This window comes from Suncus etruscus, chromosome 8 (genome assembly GCF_024139225.1).
Source record: "Suncus etruscus isolate mSunEtr1 chromosome 8, mSunEtr1.pri.cur, whole genome shotgun sequence".
NCBI classification, from domain to species: domain Eukaryota; kingdom Metazoa; phylum Chordata; class Mammalia; order Eulipotyphla; family Soricidae; genus Suncus; species Suncus etruscus.
The window spans coordinates 13,538,488-13,558,257 of NC_064855.1; the positions used below are offsets into that span (position 1 = coordinate 13,538,488).

Genomic DNA, 19,770 nt, shown 5'->3' on the forward strand with positions numbered 1-19,770 from the left:
ACGCAAAGTGCAAGAACAAGGGCTTCCAAGGGCAACACAGGGCCCCAGCTCCCATAAGCTTCATCCCCTCACACATGCTCCGGAGAGTTTAGAAGCTAATTCTTAGTCTCTCGGTGCGTGTGTCCATGATTCCACCAGGCTCTACAGAAAGCCAGGTCTCTATTCCCAGGAGCGTATGGTCATGAAAAAAACAGGCTGATGCGAAGAAGTATATTCAAATCAGCAGAAGTAAAAGCATTCTGGGACCAGACGTCGCTCATATTATGGAAGTAGTGGTGGATACATGGTTCGAGGGCTGCGGAATGAGTGAGTCGCTGAACGGTGCACAGGCCGGCTGCCCCTGCCTGCTTCCAGAACAACAGCCAGTTCACCCAGGCTTTACTCCCTACTCTTGTTCCTCACAACTCTGACAGAGTCTGGGTTCTGACTGAGTACCTGAGATCAGAATCCGGTGGGGGGGAAATGCTTAAAACACTAAAAATTACTTCTGGGGAGAGAAGGGATAAAGAAAGGAAAACAAAATATATTTATCACGTTAAATTATGGAGAGTTTAACTGTGAGGTGAACATGTGGACACACTGAAGAAAAATGAAACCAAAGCAGGAAAGGAAGGAGGGAAGGGTAGAGAAAGGGAGGAAGGGTGGAGGGTGAGGGGTGTGAACTCTCCTGGAAGGACTCCCTGGTTCTCAAGGGAGGGGGCAATGGGACACCTCTAGGGGATCACCTGCGCCCCGTTGCTTTCCTGGTGTGGAGGATGTGGAGGTGCCAACCTAGACAACAGGCCAGACCCCAGGGAACAAGATGGAGTGGGGACTTTCCTAGTCCTCCTCCAAGAGGGAAGGTCACGGATTGGACATGAGGCCAATTCTGCTGGCGCAGTGGAAGAAATCAGCGGTAGAAAAGACCCAAGACAGTCCCCTTCCCTATTTTCAGGGAGGAAAAAAATACAAACAGCCCCTCCCTACCATAAACCTAAAAAAAAAAAAAGCAGGACAAAATCAAACTTCTCCCTCTCCTAGAGAAAAACCACGTTGGAAACAGGCGCCCTGCATGAAGTCCTCCATATCCCCCGCGTGTGTCCAGCGAGGTGGGAAGAGGTTATTTTGTTTTAGACTCCACATAGATCTTATCCCCATCCCGAATGCCAAAGGAATGCAGTGCCCGGGAGCTGTACTTCATTTCCTCGGGGCCAAAGGGTGCCTCGTGGTCAAAGTAGTAGAGGAGCATGTTGCTTGTGGGCAACTGCACCAGCGTTTTTAATTGTTTCTTGAGTTCTGCAACTGTTTGGTCCAGACGAATGCTCATTTCTTCCACCTGATCGTTGAAGTGGACCTGGACTTTGGCGCTGCTTTGGGGTCTGAGGTCCACTTCTGCCAAGGGCTCCAACTTCCCATATTTTGTGATCAGTTCGTGATACCTTGAGGTTGGAGGGAAACAAAAAGCAACAGCATAGTATAAGTCACTAACTAGCACAAGAGGTAGAGACTTCTTCAGAACTACAGGTGGCCCATGCCATTACCCTCAATATCCTTCTCATATCTATTTTCTCTCCCTCAGAGACAGAGAGAGGTCTCAGTCGCTATCTTCCACATTATCTAGCTCTCTGTCAAATGCCTACTGCAGAAGCTGTAGTCTGGAATGTCTGTTTGTCTGTCCACCCTGCTAAGACCGTATCAGCACCATATCCTTGCACAGGGAGATGCTCAAAGGGCTGAAGTGCATGATTTTGTAGGTGAGAGCCTCACATTCCATCCCTGGCACTACATGGTTTCTCCACCCCCAAGAGCTTCCAGAAATGACCCCCAAGCACTAAAGCTAAGCCAACATTCCTCCTCATCACCACCCCCACAACCATGTGTATGGGGAACGGTATCCCTGAAGATAGTGGCCATGCCTACTGTTGGTGATAGAAAAATAAGCTATGAGAGGGAAGCTGAACTTCGGACAGCAGGAGGTGGTCTAGACTCATGTCCGTAACAACAGCATGAGTCGTGTCTCAGACCACTTACAAAGTACCTATTAGTTCTGTGTTAGATGATAACCCACTTTTCCAGCAATACCTTGTTGGTTGGGCTTAGTCCACTTTCCTCAACTGCAATAGTAGGGATTAGTGGAAGAGTAAAAATACACTCAAGAATACAGCAGGGTGGGCCCGGAGAGATAGCACAGCGGTGCTTGCCTTGCAAGCAGCCGATCCAGAACCTAAGGTGGTTGGTTCGAATTCCAGTGTCCCATATGGTCGGTCCCCCGTGCCTGCCAGGAGTTATTTCTGAGCAGGCAGCCAGGAGGAACCCCTGAGCACCGCCGGGTGTGACCCAAAAACCAAAAACCAAAAAAAAAAAAAAAAAAAAGAATACAGCAGGGTGCATGTGTGTTTGTGTGTGTGTGTGATAAATAAGTAAAGATCCTTTGGTGACTATAGAGCAGAAGCCACCAAAGAAATGAATCCTAGAGAGAAGACTAGGGGCCCGTGCCACAAGTTTCCTGTGTGGAGAACTTGGTTCTACTGCCAGTCTCAGAGGAGCTTGGTCTGCTTTTGAGAACAATGAGCAGCTCCCACGTATCAGAGGTGAGCCCAAAGCTGAAAGATTCCAGAATAGCTTTATTACAACCACACACACACACACACACACACACACACACACACACACACACACACACACACACACCGCACGCACGCGCGCAGAGGTAAATTCAGGCTAAGAATACAATGATCATGTACTATTACTCCCTCGCCATCATTACCCTATTTTTGGCTTTACATCAATTAAACTAGGGGAAAGGAACATGAAGGAGAGAGGGAGATATCTGTAGCTGGTTTGGGGGTGATTGTTTCTTAGGGTTCTGAGGAACGGGAAGCGGCAGCAGACATAGCCTGGAAGCCATAGGACTAATGTTAGAGTTTTCACCTTCAATTGGCAGGACTTGGCAACGCATCTGATTCCTCATGAGTAAAACTAGGCCAAGAAGCCCTATCCATCCAACCTCATAAATAAAAATTCATTAAAATGACATAGAATATGAGTAAGAGATTTTTTATTCCAAATTCATGTTGCATTTCAACCATCCTGGAGTGTCTATGATGGAGAAACATACACCTTAAAAGTCAGGAGAGATAGCATGGAAGTAAGGCATTTGCCTTGCATGCAGAAGGATGGTGGCTCAAATCCCAGCACTCCATATGGTCCCCCGAGTTTGCCAGGAGCGATTTTTGAGCGTAGAGCCAAGAGTAACCCCTGAGCGCTGCCGGGTGTGACCCAAAATCAAAAAAAAAAAACAAAAAAAAAAGTCACACATGGAAATCAACTCAGGTGGCACTTTTTGGAAAAGGTGTGGGACAGTGAACAGATGGTCGGAGCTCCCAGCATGAGTAAAAAATACTTTTTAAGAAGGTAAAAGAAACAAGTAGCAGCAATGAAGGAAAGGGAAAGGACGGGGAGGAGAAGGGAAGGGAAGGGAGGTTAAAGGAGAGGAGGAGAGGGAATGGAAGGAAGGGAGCGGAGGTGAAGACCATATTAAGGCTAAGCAGGGACCAACATCCAAAAGCCAGGGAGAAGGTTGTGAAGGGGCTAAAGCCTGAGCAGCTGACTATCTTCCCAGTTTAGAGAAACCGAGGCTGAGTGGATAAGGAGTCAGGAAAAAGACCAAGGAAAGAGCCAAGTCAGGAGCCAAATGGCAAGAGTTTAGCAAAGGCTAAGTGGGGACAAATTGCAAACCAACTCCAAACTACCAGGAATCAACATTCTCAAGGTTCCAAACTGAAAAACTGAAATAATTCCAGATCTCTTTTTTTTTTTTTTGGTTTTTGGGTCACACCCAGCGGCGCTCATGAGTTACTTCTGGCTCTGTGCTCAGAAATCGCTCCTGGCAGGCTTGCGGGACCATTTGGAACACCAGGATTCAAACCGGGGTCCATCCTGTGTTGGCAGCGTGCAAGACAAATAAATGCCTTACCGCTGTGCTATAGCTCCGGCCCCAGATTCCAGATGTCTTTCCCATACCCTATCTCATAGTATGTGCCCTCAAATGAGTGAAACTGGGTTACAATAACAAAGAGAAGATGACCCAGGTGTTCAGATAAAGGTTATCCAACTCCAGAGATGGTTTTCCTTCAGACTACAGAAAACCAGGCTGGTAATGTCCACCTCTAAATTCTGCCTAAGAGGAACAAAGGAAACCATGGTAAAAAGGTACAGAAAAAATTGATTCACATTTCCAGAAAGGCCCACTTTCAAATATAGGCAAGAAGCCAGGACAAAAAATTATAACTAAGATATACCACAGCAAAAAAAAAAAAAAAAAAAAAAAGGAAAACATAAATAAATGGCAGAGAAAGAATTCAACCAAAAGGAAACATAACAGAAAATGCCTGCACACACTCAAAGTTCTATAAATTAACAAATGTGTGAATATAATAAAACAAGAGCTCAAAGATAGTACTAAATAACATACGAAGACAAGGAGATGGCAGAGACTATGAAACAAATTAAGGAGCAATCCAACACCACATTGACCAAATATATAAATTCAAAAGCATGACCTAAGAACATTGTTTCACACCAAATTTTATTCAGAATTTTTTTCGGGGAGTACACCTCGTAGCGCTTAGGGCTTACTTCTGGATCTGTACCTAGGAGTCACTCCTGGTGGTGCATGGAGGATCCTATAGGAAGCCAGATATCAAACCCAAGTTGTTCACAGGCAAGGCAAACGCCCACCCCGCTGTACTATTCCTCCAGCTCCCTTCATAATTAAATTTTTCTTTTTGGTTTTTGGGTCACACCTAGCAGCACTCAGGGATTACTCCTAGCTCTGTGCCCAGAAATCACTCCTGGCAGGCTCAAGAGACCATATGGGATGCCAGGAATTGAACCTGGGTCCGTCCAGGGTTGGCAGAGTACAAAGCAAATGCCCTACCACTGTGCTATTACTCCAGCCCAGAGTTAAATTCGAATATTCTGAAACAAGAAATGAGGTTCGTAGTTTTGTTTTGGGGCCACATCAACCAGTATTCAGAGCTTACATACTAACTTTACACTAAAGGGTCACTTTCAGTGAGATCAGGGGACCATCTGGGATGGATACCAGGGCTAGAACTGGAGTGAGATCAGCCAAAGTAAGTACCCTATCCACTGTATTATTGCTCTGGGATCCAAGGTTTATTTATTTGCCAACAGATATTTGTGTGTGTATATGTATATGTGTGTGTGTATGTCAGTAAAAATCTGGATATAGGCTATATAACAAATATTCACTATTTTATAAAAAAGAAAAACCCTGAAGAAATGGTAGAATTGTTACTCATACACACATATGGTGTTTTCCCACTATGTAAAAGTAGAATGCTCCTTTTTAGTATGATCTGAAAGTCTGGAGTCTGGAGACATTATTACCATTAATTCATCTGGGAAACATTTTTTTCTTGAGCACTTCTACACCCTAAATAAGATCCACCAAATCATACCAGATGGGAAACTTCTTTCATGGAGGAGGGATTCAGTCTACTCACACCTTTGGGACATCTTGAAGCAGGGAAGATCAGTCAATATAAGAAATCAAGATTGTACATAGTTCTTGTTAAACTTCGAAGACCAATTTCTTTCCAGTCCAACTTGGAGATTTTCTTCATTTTTCAAAAGTCCACTCAAATGGAACATTAGCTGCATACTCTGTCTTCTCTTTGTGAGCGTTTATGAGGCACCAACCCGAAAGCCAAAGTCTTAAGCAGTAAATGTATCCTGATGACAAAGTACTTGTTAAAACTAATTATCTCAATTTCTGTTCCACCAGCCAGGACCCCCATGTGACTGGTTGAGGAAGCTGCTCTTCTGCAGTGAGGGAAAGGGATGAGCCTGCCTAGGAAGCCATTATTGACAAGGATGGATGACAGCGCACAAATGGAACACACCGCTCTTGGTGTTCAGGAGGTTCATCATGACCTTCTAACATGGAAGTGGCCAATCACCAGAGCAACACAATTCCACTACACACCCAACATTAAGGCAGCGTGAGCACAGGCAGCTGAGAATGATAAATGAAAACCAGAAAGCTCGCTGTAGCCCAGTTACGTACACTCCCCCAGGCAAACTTTTGTTGTGCTTTGCCCCCTTCCTATTAAATAAAAAACACGGAGGGAAAAGCTTCTTTCAGCTCACAGGGGCCAATCTCAGAAGCAGGCTACCAGGAGAGAAGAACGGAAGGTGGTGAAGGGAGGCCCTCGCAGATGGCAGGAAACATGTCTACACATGCCAGGTCCCAGCACACCCTGAGGTATATCAGATGCCTAGGGCAGCAGCCTACAGGGGCAGCCGGTGGCCTTCTCTGTCCCTCCTCTTTCTTCTAGACTCTGGGCACCTCTTCTTGGAAATCAATACCCCCCAAAAGGGGCTGCCACTTTAAGAGCAAAGGGACTTCTCAAAAAAGGGTCTTCTAGTGTCAAAATGAGAAACAGCTGCCCTGGACTCATCAGAACCCTGCTAGAATACTGTGGGGTGGTGGAATTGTTGGAGAGTTGGCTGGAGAGTTATAGATGGAGAGTTATTGGTTGGAAGAAAACTGGCTACACTCTGAACAGCATTGCCCTAAGACCGAGGCCCTCCTTTCCTATCTGTTTTGTCCTATTAAGCCCTTTACAGAACCAAAACCCTGTTTGGCTGGAGTTGTTCCTGAATGACAACAGGAGGAAGGCATGTTGCTACACCGTGATTTCCTCAGCCTGCATCCTGTGATCCAGCAACAAATAAAAACTTGGCCACACCACTGGGAAAAGATAGCAGGTTCCTTCCATGAACTCTGAGGAACATTTGTGACAAAAACTAAAACCCAGACCATGGCTTTTATGTGGTGCTTATCTTTATTGTTGGAGTGCTCACTAGATAATTTATTTGACACTTCTTTTTTGTACTGTTGGGGTGTTTCACCTTCTTTTTCCCCTTTGTCTCACAAACTGAGGATGAGAGCCTCTAGGACTCTGCCCATTTTCGGCGTATTTGATTTTTACCCCAGTTTATTACTTTTCTTCAAACAAAACCACATAACTTGAACTATCTAGTCCCGCCTCCCAATTAGAGGGGGAAATAAGAGAGGTACCAAGACCAAACAGGTGTAAGATCACTAAGTAATAAGCTAGGCCCAGAGGGGACCACTCATTCTAGCAGCCCCGGGGTGAGGGAGGAGGATATGGGAGGCAAGATGGGAACAGAGGTGGAGGGAGGACAATTCGGTGATGGGAATTCCCCTGATTTTATGTTAATATGTACCTAAAATATTATTGTCAACTATATGTAAGCCACTATGATTAAAATAAAAATTATATTTTAAAAAAAACCCCAATGAGTCAAAAGATGAACTCTGAGTTCAGAGCATTCATTATGCTGAGTACCCTTGGAAACCTTGGAAACCCTTGGAAACCCTTGGAAACCTTGGAAAAACATTAAATATTCTGCACCACTTTTAGGAAAGCAGTCAGCCATGAATAATAACAACAACAACAACAACAACGATAATGATGATAATAATAATAATACAATTCACAGCTGACCTTCTGTTCTTTTTTCCCATCCAATAGAAGGTCATATTGAATCAAATGAAGATTTTGTTTTAAGTAAAGATAGGCTACTCCAAAATGAATCCCTAATACTCTCTTAATGATGGTAACATTTAAACATTAAAGATTCCCAATGGTTTGCCGACCGAGTCAGACATATAAATAGAAGCTATCCATTTAGTTATTTCTGATTAGAAAACATGTACCAAACATCTACTTGCTGTATATAGTAAGCTTTCATTTTGACATGGGGCCATATCATGGCATACCAAAGAAATTTCCTTAACATTCTATAATCAAAATTTTAAACTCTACTGAGAGTTTTCTAAGGTCACCACTATCTTATTCCTTAAAACACATAAAAATAGTATTTTCAAGGTAAAAAAGAGCTTAGATATTGTAGATTACATATATCATAGGCATCATAACTGAGGAACCCAAAGTCTAATAGCTGGGGAAAAGAGGAATGAACATTAGATCTCAGGTCATGTTTTTCTTTTTTGTTGGTGGTTTTTTTTTAATATTTTTTTTTAAAGAGGAACGCCCTCAGCAATGCTCAGGGCTTCCTCCTGGATCTGCACTCAGGAATCACTCCTGCTCTTCTTGGAGGACCTTTTGGGATGCCAGAGATTGAATCCAGGTGGGCCACATGCAAGACACAGTTTCCCCACCATGCCACAGCTTTGGCCGCTCTAGTCTTGTTCTCAGACCATAATTTACTATAATAAAGTAGCAACTTTAGTGGTAGTGGTAACTCTCTTCCTATATTTTTAATGACCCCCTCTTTTAGGTGCTTACAGCTTTTTATTCTTCTATTTATCATATAAACTTGAATATTCCTCAAAATTCACCCAGATACTTTCTTTTCTTTCTAATCTTTTATCACACATCTCTTGCTTTTTTGTTTGTTTGTTTTTGTTTTTGTTTTGGGGTCACACTGGCAGTGCTCAGGGGTTAATCCTGGCTCTATGCTCGGAAAGCACTCCTGGCAGGCTCGGGGAACTATAGGAATGCCGGGATTTGAACCATCGACCTTCTGATTGAAAGGCAAACACCTTACCTCCATGCTAGCTCTCCAGCCCCACATCTCTTGCTTTTTAAAAACTGAGCAAGATTCTGTGGTTCACAATATTGTTCATGATGGTTTCTCATGCTCATAATTCCAACACATCCATCACCAGAGCATCCACAACCTTTAACTTATTTCTTGGCATAGATATTTCCCACTTGTCTTCCTCAAGCTTGTTTTACTGTCTTCTTCCAGAATTATTTATCCTCATTCTACTTAAATGTATAAGATGGTCAATTGTGCATTTTATGTATTGTGCTAAAATAATAAATTTTGCTGTGCATATTTTACTAGAGCTAAATTTTTTTAAATTCAAATAATAAAAAAGGAAATTAACACTGACTTTGCACATTTTTTCAAAAATAGGGGTTGAATCCTTAACAACTCATTTTATAGTCAGTGTTAAATGCTGATAGCAAACACAAATAAAATACATTTTTTTCCTTAAAAAAGAAATATTCCCCCATGACTCTAAACCAAAAAAATCTCAACAAATTATTAGCAAACTAAATTCATAAGTGTCTAAAATTAATTACCACAATAATCAAGCAGAACTCAGTGCAACATAAAGCAGGATCGCCACATTAGAGAATCTATCATTATACCACCCGTATCACAAATTAAAGGAGGAAAATCCCAATATCAATTAAAATAGTCTAATGTTCCTTTATGAGAAGTCTTAGTGAGTCAGAAAGAGAAAATAATTAATTCCACTTGATAAAATTACCCACACAAAGTCTATAGCTAACGTTACACTTAGTAGTGGAAGTCAGACTGATGGCTTTCCCATTAAGCTTGGAGCAAAGTAATAGGGTCTGTTCTGGCCACACTTAGAAAACAAGAGTGCTAGAATGTCTCACCAACTAGCCAAAGTAATTAAGGCAAGAACACAAAATAAACTCATGTAGGTTGGAAAAGCAGAAATAAAATACTTATGCTTGCTAAAGACATGAAATACTTAGGTAGCACATGACTTATGAGACTTCTATCTTTAAAATTCTGAATTGCTGATAAAAAAAATCAAAGGCCTAAATAAAATGGAAATGAATCATATTTACAGATGGAGAAGATCTGATAGTGAAAATGTCAGATCTTCCCCAAATCAATCAATAGATTTAGTAAAGTTTCTCAAAAAAAACATCAAGAATTGTTGTAAATCCAGAAAGACTTAAGTCTAAAATGTATATAGGACAGCAAAGACAACAATAGTGAAAATATCTTGAAGAATGGAGTGGGGAGAATTGGACCACATTATGGTAACAGTTTACTAGAACCACAATAGTCAAGACCATCATACTATCGAGAAATTAGACATGCTGAGCAGTGGGCCGGAATGGAAAACCAGAAATATAGCCACACAAATATACTCTCTGCCCATTAAGAAAAAATTATAAAATGAACAAGGAAAATAGCTCTTTGACAAATAGCACTAGGCCATAAAGAAAAAAAAACCCAACAAAACCAAACCAACCAACCAACAAACAAAAAGCTGGAAAAATAAAACAATAGGTTGGGCAACTGCCTCGCAAATTGCCAACCTAGGTTCAATCCCCAGACTCCACTCTGATCAGTCCCTGAGCCTCGCCAGGTGTGATCCTTGAATGCAGAATCAGGGTTAAGCTCTGAGTACTACTGGGTATGGCCCAAACCCCACCCCACCCCCTCAAAAAGGAAAGAAAATAGTTAAAACTTTCCCCCAATAGAAAGTGCCGAGACCAGACTTAGAGAAGAAACTAATTTCTTCAAAGATAACAAAAGTAATTCTTTGTTAATATGCATCTCTGGAGCCATGGTACTATGAGCAGGATGCTTGTCTTGAATGTGGCTGACTCAGACTGGATTCCCAGCACCCCAGATGGTCCTTGAACACTGCCAGAAATGATCCCTGGGCTTAGAGTTAAGGGTCATCCCTGAACTGACACAAACAAGAAACCAAACCCAAAGAATGACAAAGTCCTCTCTGATAATTTAATGATATGTAAAACTAAGAGATACAACTAGTTCTCACCAGCACCACTTCTCAGAGTAAGCAGTAGACTAAGAAGAAACTGAGCACTCAGATTTCATCTGTAGTATTACTGCTTCTCACTAAGAAATAAACCTGAGAATAAAATAGTCACAACTACCAGTTTTGAACAGTGTGAATATGACTATTTTATTTTTTTGTAATTATGACCTTTTATTTTTTTTTTAATTTATTGGACCTCACCCGGCATTGCTTAGGGTTTATTCCTGACTCTGTGCTCAGAAATTACACCTGGCAAGCTCAGGAGGACCATATGCGACACCGGGGATCAAACCTGAGTTGGCTACCTGCAAGGCAAGTTCCCTACAGGCCATCCTATCACTCTAGCGCGAACATGAGTATTTTATTTATAGTCTCTAGTTTTCAGCATTTTGGGGGCTTCCACTCTTGAAAAGCAAAAGTAAAGACACCAAAAAATGATTTAAAAAAACTGTCCCCTGCCCTGGCCCAAAGGATTAATTTGGGCCCCAGAGACAAATTTTCTCCATCTTTCTCTCTCCCTGCAGCTGCGTTCGAATTCTCAGCGCTAAACTCCGGTAGAGATTAGAGAGGGAGCCTCTCTCGGCTGGGCTGGGAAAGCATCAAGAAGTCAAAGCGGGGACCAAGGTGAGTGGCGTAACAAAGGCTGCGGCACAGGGAGGGCTAACGTTTCAGAGGTTCTTTGGGCGCCCCCCGGAGAAAGCCCTTTTTGTTTCCCCTCAGCCCACTGCTGAATGTGAGGAGTGCTGTGTCACGGCCCTTGTCAGGGGATGATGGAGCCTGGCAATCCCCAGAACCCCAGGAGACTGGTGGCCAGTGTCGGAATGTCCCTTACAACAGCAGGGCCTCTGTCTGGGAGGAATCTGAGGTAACGGACACAGCACACTAGGATTTCTCCAACATCCAGGACAAAATGAGCCTTCATTAAGGTGGTGTCCAAATACAGCCTGCTGCCCTGCTCACACAATGACACGGAGATACAATCGGCCCTATTGAGAAAAGCCATTAGTCGAGAGCACCGGGAAAAACGGGCCATGTTTGAAAAGCACAGCGCTAATGACCATCACCTAAGCATGTGAGGAATGCCCCCTGATGCCCGGCATCATCAGCCATTCCCAAAGCAAAGTTTAGAGGCTCCTTGGGACAAACACTAAGTGAGGTGCCTAAGGAGTGGAAAAAGTTGTGAAAGGCCGTGAAGAAAATGGGGAACCAGGGAATCTGGCTCCACTGTTCTGCCCAGGGGGCAGCCATCTCCATCCCCCATCACCCGATGATCATGAAAGAGGAGAGACTTCAAATATACTCCCTCCCACAAGCAAAAAAAAAAATAAAAATAAGTTACTGGAGCCCCAAAAGATCAGAAATTTTGCTTTCTCTAAAGAAGAGCCACATGGGATTTCTGTTTCTCTCTTTAAAACTGCACAGAGGAGGACTGTGTGTCTGATAAGGCCAAATGAGGAATGACAGTCAGTTCAGTCTCTTCAATGAGACCACGGGGCTCAACAAGCACATGCTAGAGAGAAGGGATGCCTTGGAGTGATGTGGACACACACTTGCGAAGGCATGAGGAGACACTGTGATCAGCTGAACATCTTTTATGCTCAGCCAAGCCACAGATCTATTTATTTCTAAGACACGGCACAGTGAAGCGCACAACTCTGCATGTCAGCACTGGGCCAGCGTGGATGCGTCTCCCTAACCCTACAGAGGGTGTAAGTGCTAGAAGCCTAGGGGCTGGCAGCTGTTTTCTCAGGACACCTCAGAATGCCCAAGCACTATAGACAGGTGATCTCCTGCGGCTCAAGGACATGTCTTCCTTTCTAAACTCCCTCTGCTAGAAGCAAGTGTCTATGGCATGCTCAGTTTCTCCCTTCTATAGAGAAACCAGCTTCCGCTCACGTAACTCCCCTCCTAGAACCCCTATGACATCTTCAGGAAGGGTTCTGCTCCCCTGGCAAATAGAGCAGGTACAGCATGCATTGCCCAGCTCCCGACTACTCTGGTCACAGCCAGCTGTGTCACTCATGACACAGTGCCTTGTGTGCTGATGGTCCAATTCCCATTAGCCCTGATCTGTCTCTCTGGAAGTCTTGTGATGTGCAGCCTGCACAGAGGTCAGATCCCGGCACAAAACAGAGCCTACAGTGCTAGGCAGTAGAGACCAGGGCATAGCACGTGTAAAACAGAAGTGTGTGTGAGGTTAAGAAAATCGCATAAAACTAGAGAAATAAGTGATTTTAGACAGGATGGCCAGGGACGGTGTCAATGAGGCAGAGCGCCAATCAGTTAGCCTGATAATTTCCAAACTGGGAAAATGCAAAACCAGAGATGGGTATGTGTCGGATGTGTAAGGTAAGCAAGCAAGTCGCTGGTCTGGTTTTGTTGTAAGACTGAGCTCTTTCTTTTCTTTTATAGAAGGAGGGAGGGAAGCTAACTCCTGTCTCTGTGCTCCTGGATCCCCATGGGGTGTCGGGGATAAAACTGGGGCCAACAAGGCCAGAGTCTTCTCCCCTGTACGATCCTCCAGCCCAGAAGCGTGAGCTTGTCTACACTGGCTACTACATGGAAAACAAATGAGAGGTGGCAAGGACTGATCCAGAGTAGCCGATGAGGAGGCAAATGATGGCTGCATTGCCTAAATTGGCAAGGAGTAGGCTGAGCAAAAGCATAGAGGGGAGGGTGTTTGCTTTGCTTGTGGCAGACCCAGGTTTGATCCCTGGCATCCCATATGGCGTGATTCCTAAGTGCAGAGCTGGGAGTAACCCCTGAGTGCTGCTGGGTGTGGCCGGCCCCCAAACCAAAAACTAGAATAAAATATGATGAGGAACAGTCAGTCTCTACAGGTCAGGAATAGGAAAGAACAAATCAAATAGACTGGCAGAAGGGTGTGGGAGAAAGAAGTCAAGGATGATGCTGAGGTCTGACCTGAACCATGGGGAAATTTGCAGACTGTAGATAAAGTGGGTAATGGGGAAGCAGGTCTGGGGGAGCAGAAGGAGAGATCCAAAAGTTCATCTTGGACATGGCGGGTTTAAACATCCCTTGGAGATGTCAAGGAGGCATTTCAAATCTGCAGGAGAAACAGGAGCCGGAGTTTCAAGGTGGATCAGAGAGTATAAATAAGGCACTTATTGGAGGAAGCACCGTGCAAATGCCTGGCCAGGGGTGGGGTGGGGAGGAGAAAGAGCTGTGAGGACTCTGAAAGCCGAGGTGACTCAATCTCTAGCAGCAGGGAATATGAGGAGGGTCGGGCCAGGAAACAGATCTCGGTCTTAGCTGGGAAGGCAAGCTTCTTTAGGAGGGACACTACTGTTTTTGTCTCTCAATCTCCAGCTTCTGGCTCAGTTCCTCTTGGTTCCTAGCTATTACTGAGTAAATAAATTAAACTGTCCTTTGAAACCCAGCTTGCCTACGGAGTTGTTTCCTAGAAGTTTCTCTGGTGAAGGACGAGCATCCACTAATTGAAATGTGACCGGCCCAGGGAGGACATCTTTCTGACCACCTGCGCAGCACGGTGAACTTTCTCTGAAATGCACACCACTGTCACACAATCTTGGAGGACCCAGTTTGAGATGAAGGCTTTCAAAGAAAGTCTATTGCCTGGACAACAGACCCTCTGACTTGTAAAGTCCAAGAGTTAGGAAGCAGATTTTTCGCCTCCTGTTGGTTTGCAAAATACATAAGCCTGAAACATATGGGTGATCCTCGGTTTCTCTGCGTTAGCCATTATTATCATAAATGGTCACAGTGGAGAGGCTAAGCTTTCCAGCTCTGCCTCTCAGTAGAAGGCAATAAAAAGGGTAATTGAGCACCTGTAGGAAATTATAACAGTCTTAATAAGCATGTTTCCCTTTGGTCCTCTAAACATGCTATTCACAAAAATTGAAATAATTCCGGTAAATGGAGCTTGTATTTTGTTCTGAGAAAGGGAAACAGAACATGTAAATTTCTCGATTGTCTTGAAAAATCTCCTGTTGCCGAAACAATTAATCACAGAGAAACAGATGTCTTGAACAGTCCAATTGACTCAGAAAATAAGTTTGCTGACCATAAAAGACATTCCGCTGATCATAATGACTTTTTTCCTTATGCCTTCCAAAGACATTTTGACTAATTTTTCTTATGTCTAAGTTGAATAGTGATATTTCATATTTAATGATTCAAGACAGGAAAGTGAAAAGGAGGAGAAGCTGAGGAACTTTCACATCTAAAAGTTGTTGCAGAAATTAGAATCGGCAGGAAAATCAAGTTTAACACAGAATTTAAAACATTCATAGTCAACAGAGCGATAGTACAGTGGGTAGAGAGAGCTCCTGTGCAGGTGGCTGATCCAGTTTTCATCCTATATGGTCCCCATCAAAATTCCTTGAAGTTAACCCTGAGTACAGAAACAGAAGGCCTCACACATTCGACTGTGACCCCAAAACTGAGGGCCGTGCTTGCCTTGCATGAAGATGACTTACATGGCATCCAGTACGGTCCATAAAGCTCCACAGGAGTAATTGCTGAATGCAGAGGTAGGAGTAACCCCTAAACACACCAGTTGTTGGTCCCAAATAGATGATTCAATAAGGAATTAAAATATCCCAAACAAGGAGATACTCCTATCTTACCTTCGAGCAAAAACTCAAATGGGATTCTACTGAAACACTTAATTGTGCAAATTTTCACCTTTCCCTAACTATATGCCCTTTGCTTGGAATCACGTATTGGTGTTTAAGGTAGAGATTATGCATATGCTTTCAAAGACAAAGAGATAATAAGTACAGTACTATTATTTTAACTAGTGTATCACTATTCTTAAATTCCAGAGAATAATTTTAATACAAAGATTACCATCTCTGCACTTGTTCTCCATTCCATTTTGCAATCAGAATGAAGGTTGACTATTGTTCATTTTTTAAGTCTCTGACATATTTCTTGGGACATCACAATGGCTGAAAAGATATTTGTGAGTAGACAGATAAATCTACTAGGGTACATATAAGGAAAATCATTAGGGAACAGGCACTAGAGTGGATTCATGTCGACTCTGAATGTTCCACATTTGGATGCCCCTTTGATCTAAGGAAAACCTGAGAGAAGAGAAGGAAAGAACTGCTTGTTGCTAAAAAAGCCAACAAAGAGGAAACAGCCTTTCACTATCTTCGAACACTAGAATGCAGAGAGGGGTAAGATAAATTTGCCTAACTGCAATCAAGATAATAAATCTTACAGCACATCCTGTGCTTCATGCCCGAGGTCTAGCAGTGATGCAGCAGGGTAGGCCGAGAGGAATCATGAGTCAAAGCACAGCCATGATTCCGGAGCCAAAGCTGGTGCAGGCTGTGCCGGGGACAGTGTAAACCCGGTTCAGCAAGACACAGGACCTTGAGCTATGCTTTGCTTCCCAACCATCCTGACCAAGCCGAGCTCTCCATCCTGTTGCTGATTCTGTGAGCTACACAGTGGTCATTGCACTGTTACTAAATCCCTTTCCTCTCTAAGCTGGTCCGACATGATTTCTATTGTGTGCACTAAGAAACTGATAGTAGGGAGGAACAGGGATAGTTCGCATATAACTAAGGACAATTTGGGAATGGTGCAAGGAGAAGCGGTTATGGATCATTCCGGGTTCATGCTGGGGGTTCTTTGAGTCCCCATGACTGATCAGTGCTTTCCAAGCTACCCACTGTAGTTTGGGGCTCCTCTCCGGTGTAAAAGCTCTGAGACTATCACTCTGGATGACCCAGGGAGAAGCTGAGAATGAGCTACTACTAGGGGAGGCATGAATAGTCAAGCCCATATAGCAGGGTGTGTTCTGGCCATTCTAAAGACTCAAAATAGTTTCATATCTTTCTAATAAATTCCCCTTTCGTTAATGACTTCTATGACCTACATTCAGGAACCCCGACTATTCAGAAGCATCAATGCAAATCAGGATAATTCCACTCTCAGTGAGACAACACACATATCTGTCTAATGACAAAGCATAGTCAAAGGCACTGTATTTACTTCTTCCGCTCTGTTAGAGTGAGTCAAAACAGATATCAGACAATTATTAAAGATATTCTTCAAAATTGAACTCTTTTCCTAATAAGAAGTTTCATGCAGTTTTATCTGTTTTGTTTTGGGTTTTGAAGCCACACTGGCAGTGCTCAAGAGTTACTCCTAGCTTTGTGCTCAGAAATCACACCTAGTAGGCTTGGGGGACCATATGAGATGCCAGGGATTGAACCCAGGTCAGCCATGTGCAAGGCAAATGTCCTACTCACTATCCTATCACTCTGGTCCCAAGAGTTTCATTCGTTTTTAACCGGATGCTTCTTGGTTATTAAAAGACATGGCAATACCTAGTTCTTCCTATCCGGAAGTTCACAGCTAGTTCTAAGAGGTTTACCTTTAAGACACCTATTGGTCTAGCATTTTTAAATACCTGATCTTTAAAGTGCTGCTAACAATATCACAAAGACGCTTCTAAACGGCACCAATTGAGACTTACAAAAATGTTGGCTCCCTTCCTTGTCTTTACAGATCATAAGGGCTTTGACCAAGAAAAAAAGATGCTCAGAAAGAATGATTCAGATCAGAGACACGAGTAGCCAGAATGAGCAACCGACTGACCACCAGACTCACTCAGTCCTAATCCATCTGCATCTTGTCTGTCTGAAGACTGCCTATCAGATAGGAACATGGATCAGAGTCATTAGGAGGATTTTCTAAATTTCCGGGTGCTTGATTCTAGTTATCAGCATACACCTGCTTGGGGGATTTTTTCTTATGCTTTTAGAGACAATAACCTTTATAGAAGACGGTAAGCGATTCCTTAGCCAATACACATTAATTCTTCAAATTCATAATTTCATATTTAAAGGTAATAGCTAATTTAGTCCTCAGCCTGTCTTCATATTTAACCATCCTTATTCTTATACTTTCCTCCTGAGTCTATTTCCAGTTATTTCCTCAGCAGCTCTAAATTTTTTTTTAAGAGAAGGCTTTTTGGGCCATACCTTTTTGGGCAGGTCTCAAGGATTACTCCTGGCAGGCTCAAGAGACCATATGGGATGTTGGAGATCGAACCTGGGTCAGCCATATGCAAGGCAAGTTCCCTACCTGTTGTGCTATCACTCTGGCCCCTAAATCATTTTCTTTTCGGTTTTGGGGCTACACCCAGTGGTGCTCCTGGCTCTGCACTCAGGAATTACTCCTGGCAGTACTTGAGGAGTGCGTAGGGGGCCATATGGTATAGCAGAGATTGAACCCGAATCAATCACATGCCAGGCAAGTGCCTTATTCACTGTACTATCACTCCGGGCCTACCTCACCACTAACTTTTTTTTTTTTTTTTTTGGTTTTTGGGCCACACCCTGTGACGCTCAGGGGTTACTCCTGGATATGCGCTCAGAAGTTGCTCCTGGCTTCTTGGGGGACCATATGGGACGCCGGGGGATTGAACTGCGGTCCATCCTAGGCTAGCGCAGGCAAGGCAGGCACCTTACCTCCAGCGCCACCGCCCGGCCCCCTCACCACTAACTTTTATCAAAACTTTTATGCAGAACTTAGCATAGCCTAATAACAGATAACATGACAAAAAAGGAATCAACCTGGTGGAGAGATAAGAATGTGCTCCTGGAGGAGAGAATTCAAAAAGAATTGATGATATGGAAAGTAAGAGTGCAAATGACCCGAAGAAGTTACTTACATTCTTAATACAAGTGTAAGGTTAGAAGAAATGCACGTGGAAAATGAGATAAAAGAGGTTTGCTTCACTTTTCTTCCTTCATATTTACTTATTTTTTAACCCACCACCAAAGTACTCTGAGAGGGCCAAATAACAAATGATTAGATTTTATAGGCTCTCAAATAGTACTTCTCAAAGGATCCAACACTCACTGTTGCTAAACCTAGGAGCTTTTACCTGAAGGGCACATCTTCCTGTGGCACATCCACATAGTATCGGATGAAAAATCTCTCAGAATCTTCCCTCTCTCCATCGGTAACAACACTGCCGTTGAGTTTGGACACAGATGGCAACCTGTAAGCGAGCAGAACAGTGGAACAGGGTCCTATTAGGGCTCAACAGATACCCAGCAGCAAGGAAGACAGAGCGGCTGAAGGGAGGGACCCAGTAGCAGTGACCGTATCAAACAAGAGATCAAGCCTTGGTCTCTGGAAAAGACACACTGGAGGCGGCTCCAATTCTCTCCTCCATAAACAACTTCCGTCTAGTGTGACAAAAGAGGAAGGATCAAAAGTACTGGAAGTTTCCTTTTTAGTTATGACAGGTAATAGACATACCTCATCTTTCAAAATCAGAATCTAGGCAGCACAGTCCAGCTTAAATAAGATGCCACATGGTTCATCTAGAATTCTCTAGGAGCCATATTTTAGGAAGGAACAATGACATAGGTGACATGAATTTTAATCATGCGTAATTTGACCCAGTTGTCATTGAGACTTAATTGTTTTTACTGAAAAATAATAAATAAGATATTTGGTATTCTACTTGCCCACACCTCCCCAATCTTTTATGTACTCAGTTTATGGGGCTGGAGAGACCGTACAGTGATAAGGGCACTTGCCTTGTACTCTGCTGATCTGAGTCCTCCAAGTACCTCCAGGAGTAACCCCTGAGCACTGCTGGGAATGGCCCCAAAACAAACAGAAGAATCTTGTACATAATCAACTTAGCTCAATCACAGTTTTTTTTAAAGCATTTATTTATTTATTTATTTAGGTTTTTGGGCCACACGTTGAGACATTCAGGGGTTATTCCAGGCTCTGTCCTCAGAAATCTCTCCTGGCAAGCTTGGGGGACCGTGTAGGATGCTGGGAATCAAACCCAGAACCGTACCAGGTCAGCCTTGTGCAAGGCAAATGCCTTACCACTGTGCTATCACTCCATCTGCCAATCATAATTTCAGTGTTCAGAAAGTCACTGTGGTTAATGGTATCAGACTAAACAACAGAGGTGAACAGAATTGGGTTAAACAGCTTAGTATCTGATTAAAACATTTTTTTAAAAAAGTGTACAAGGCCTACTGTAAGACTTATTCTTAAGAAAAAAGTACACTCAATTCAATTGGGGGGGGGTTGAGCACACTCAGCTGCACTCAGGGGTTACTCCTGGTCCTGTGCTCAGAAGTTGCTCCTAGCAGGCTCAGGAGACC

The 19,770-nt window shown here is 43.4% G+C and overlaps 1 protein-coding gene across 1 annotated transcript in view; it reads right to left on the reverse strand.

Moving 5' to 3' along the window:
* Window positions 1–249: 249 nt before the first annotated feature.
* The window catches only part of TBCEL (tubulin folding cofactor E like), a 56,778-nt gene continuing 37,257 nt past the window's right edge, over window positions 250–19,770 (reverse strand). Inside the window, exons 7-8 of the mRNA XM_049777938.1 lie at window positions 18,519–18,635; window positions 250–1,418 (exon numbers count right to left, since the gene is read on the reverse strand). Coding sequence (XP_049633895.1) covers window positions 1,100–1,418; window positions 18,519–18,635 — 436 coding nt within the window. The 3' untranslated portion in view covers window positions 250–1,099. The remainder of the gene's footprint in view (window positions 1,419–18,518; window positions 18,636–19,770) is intronic.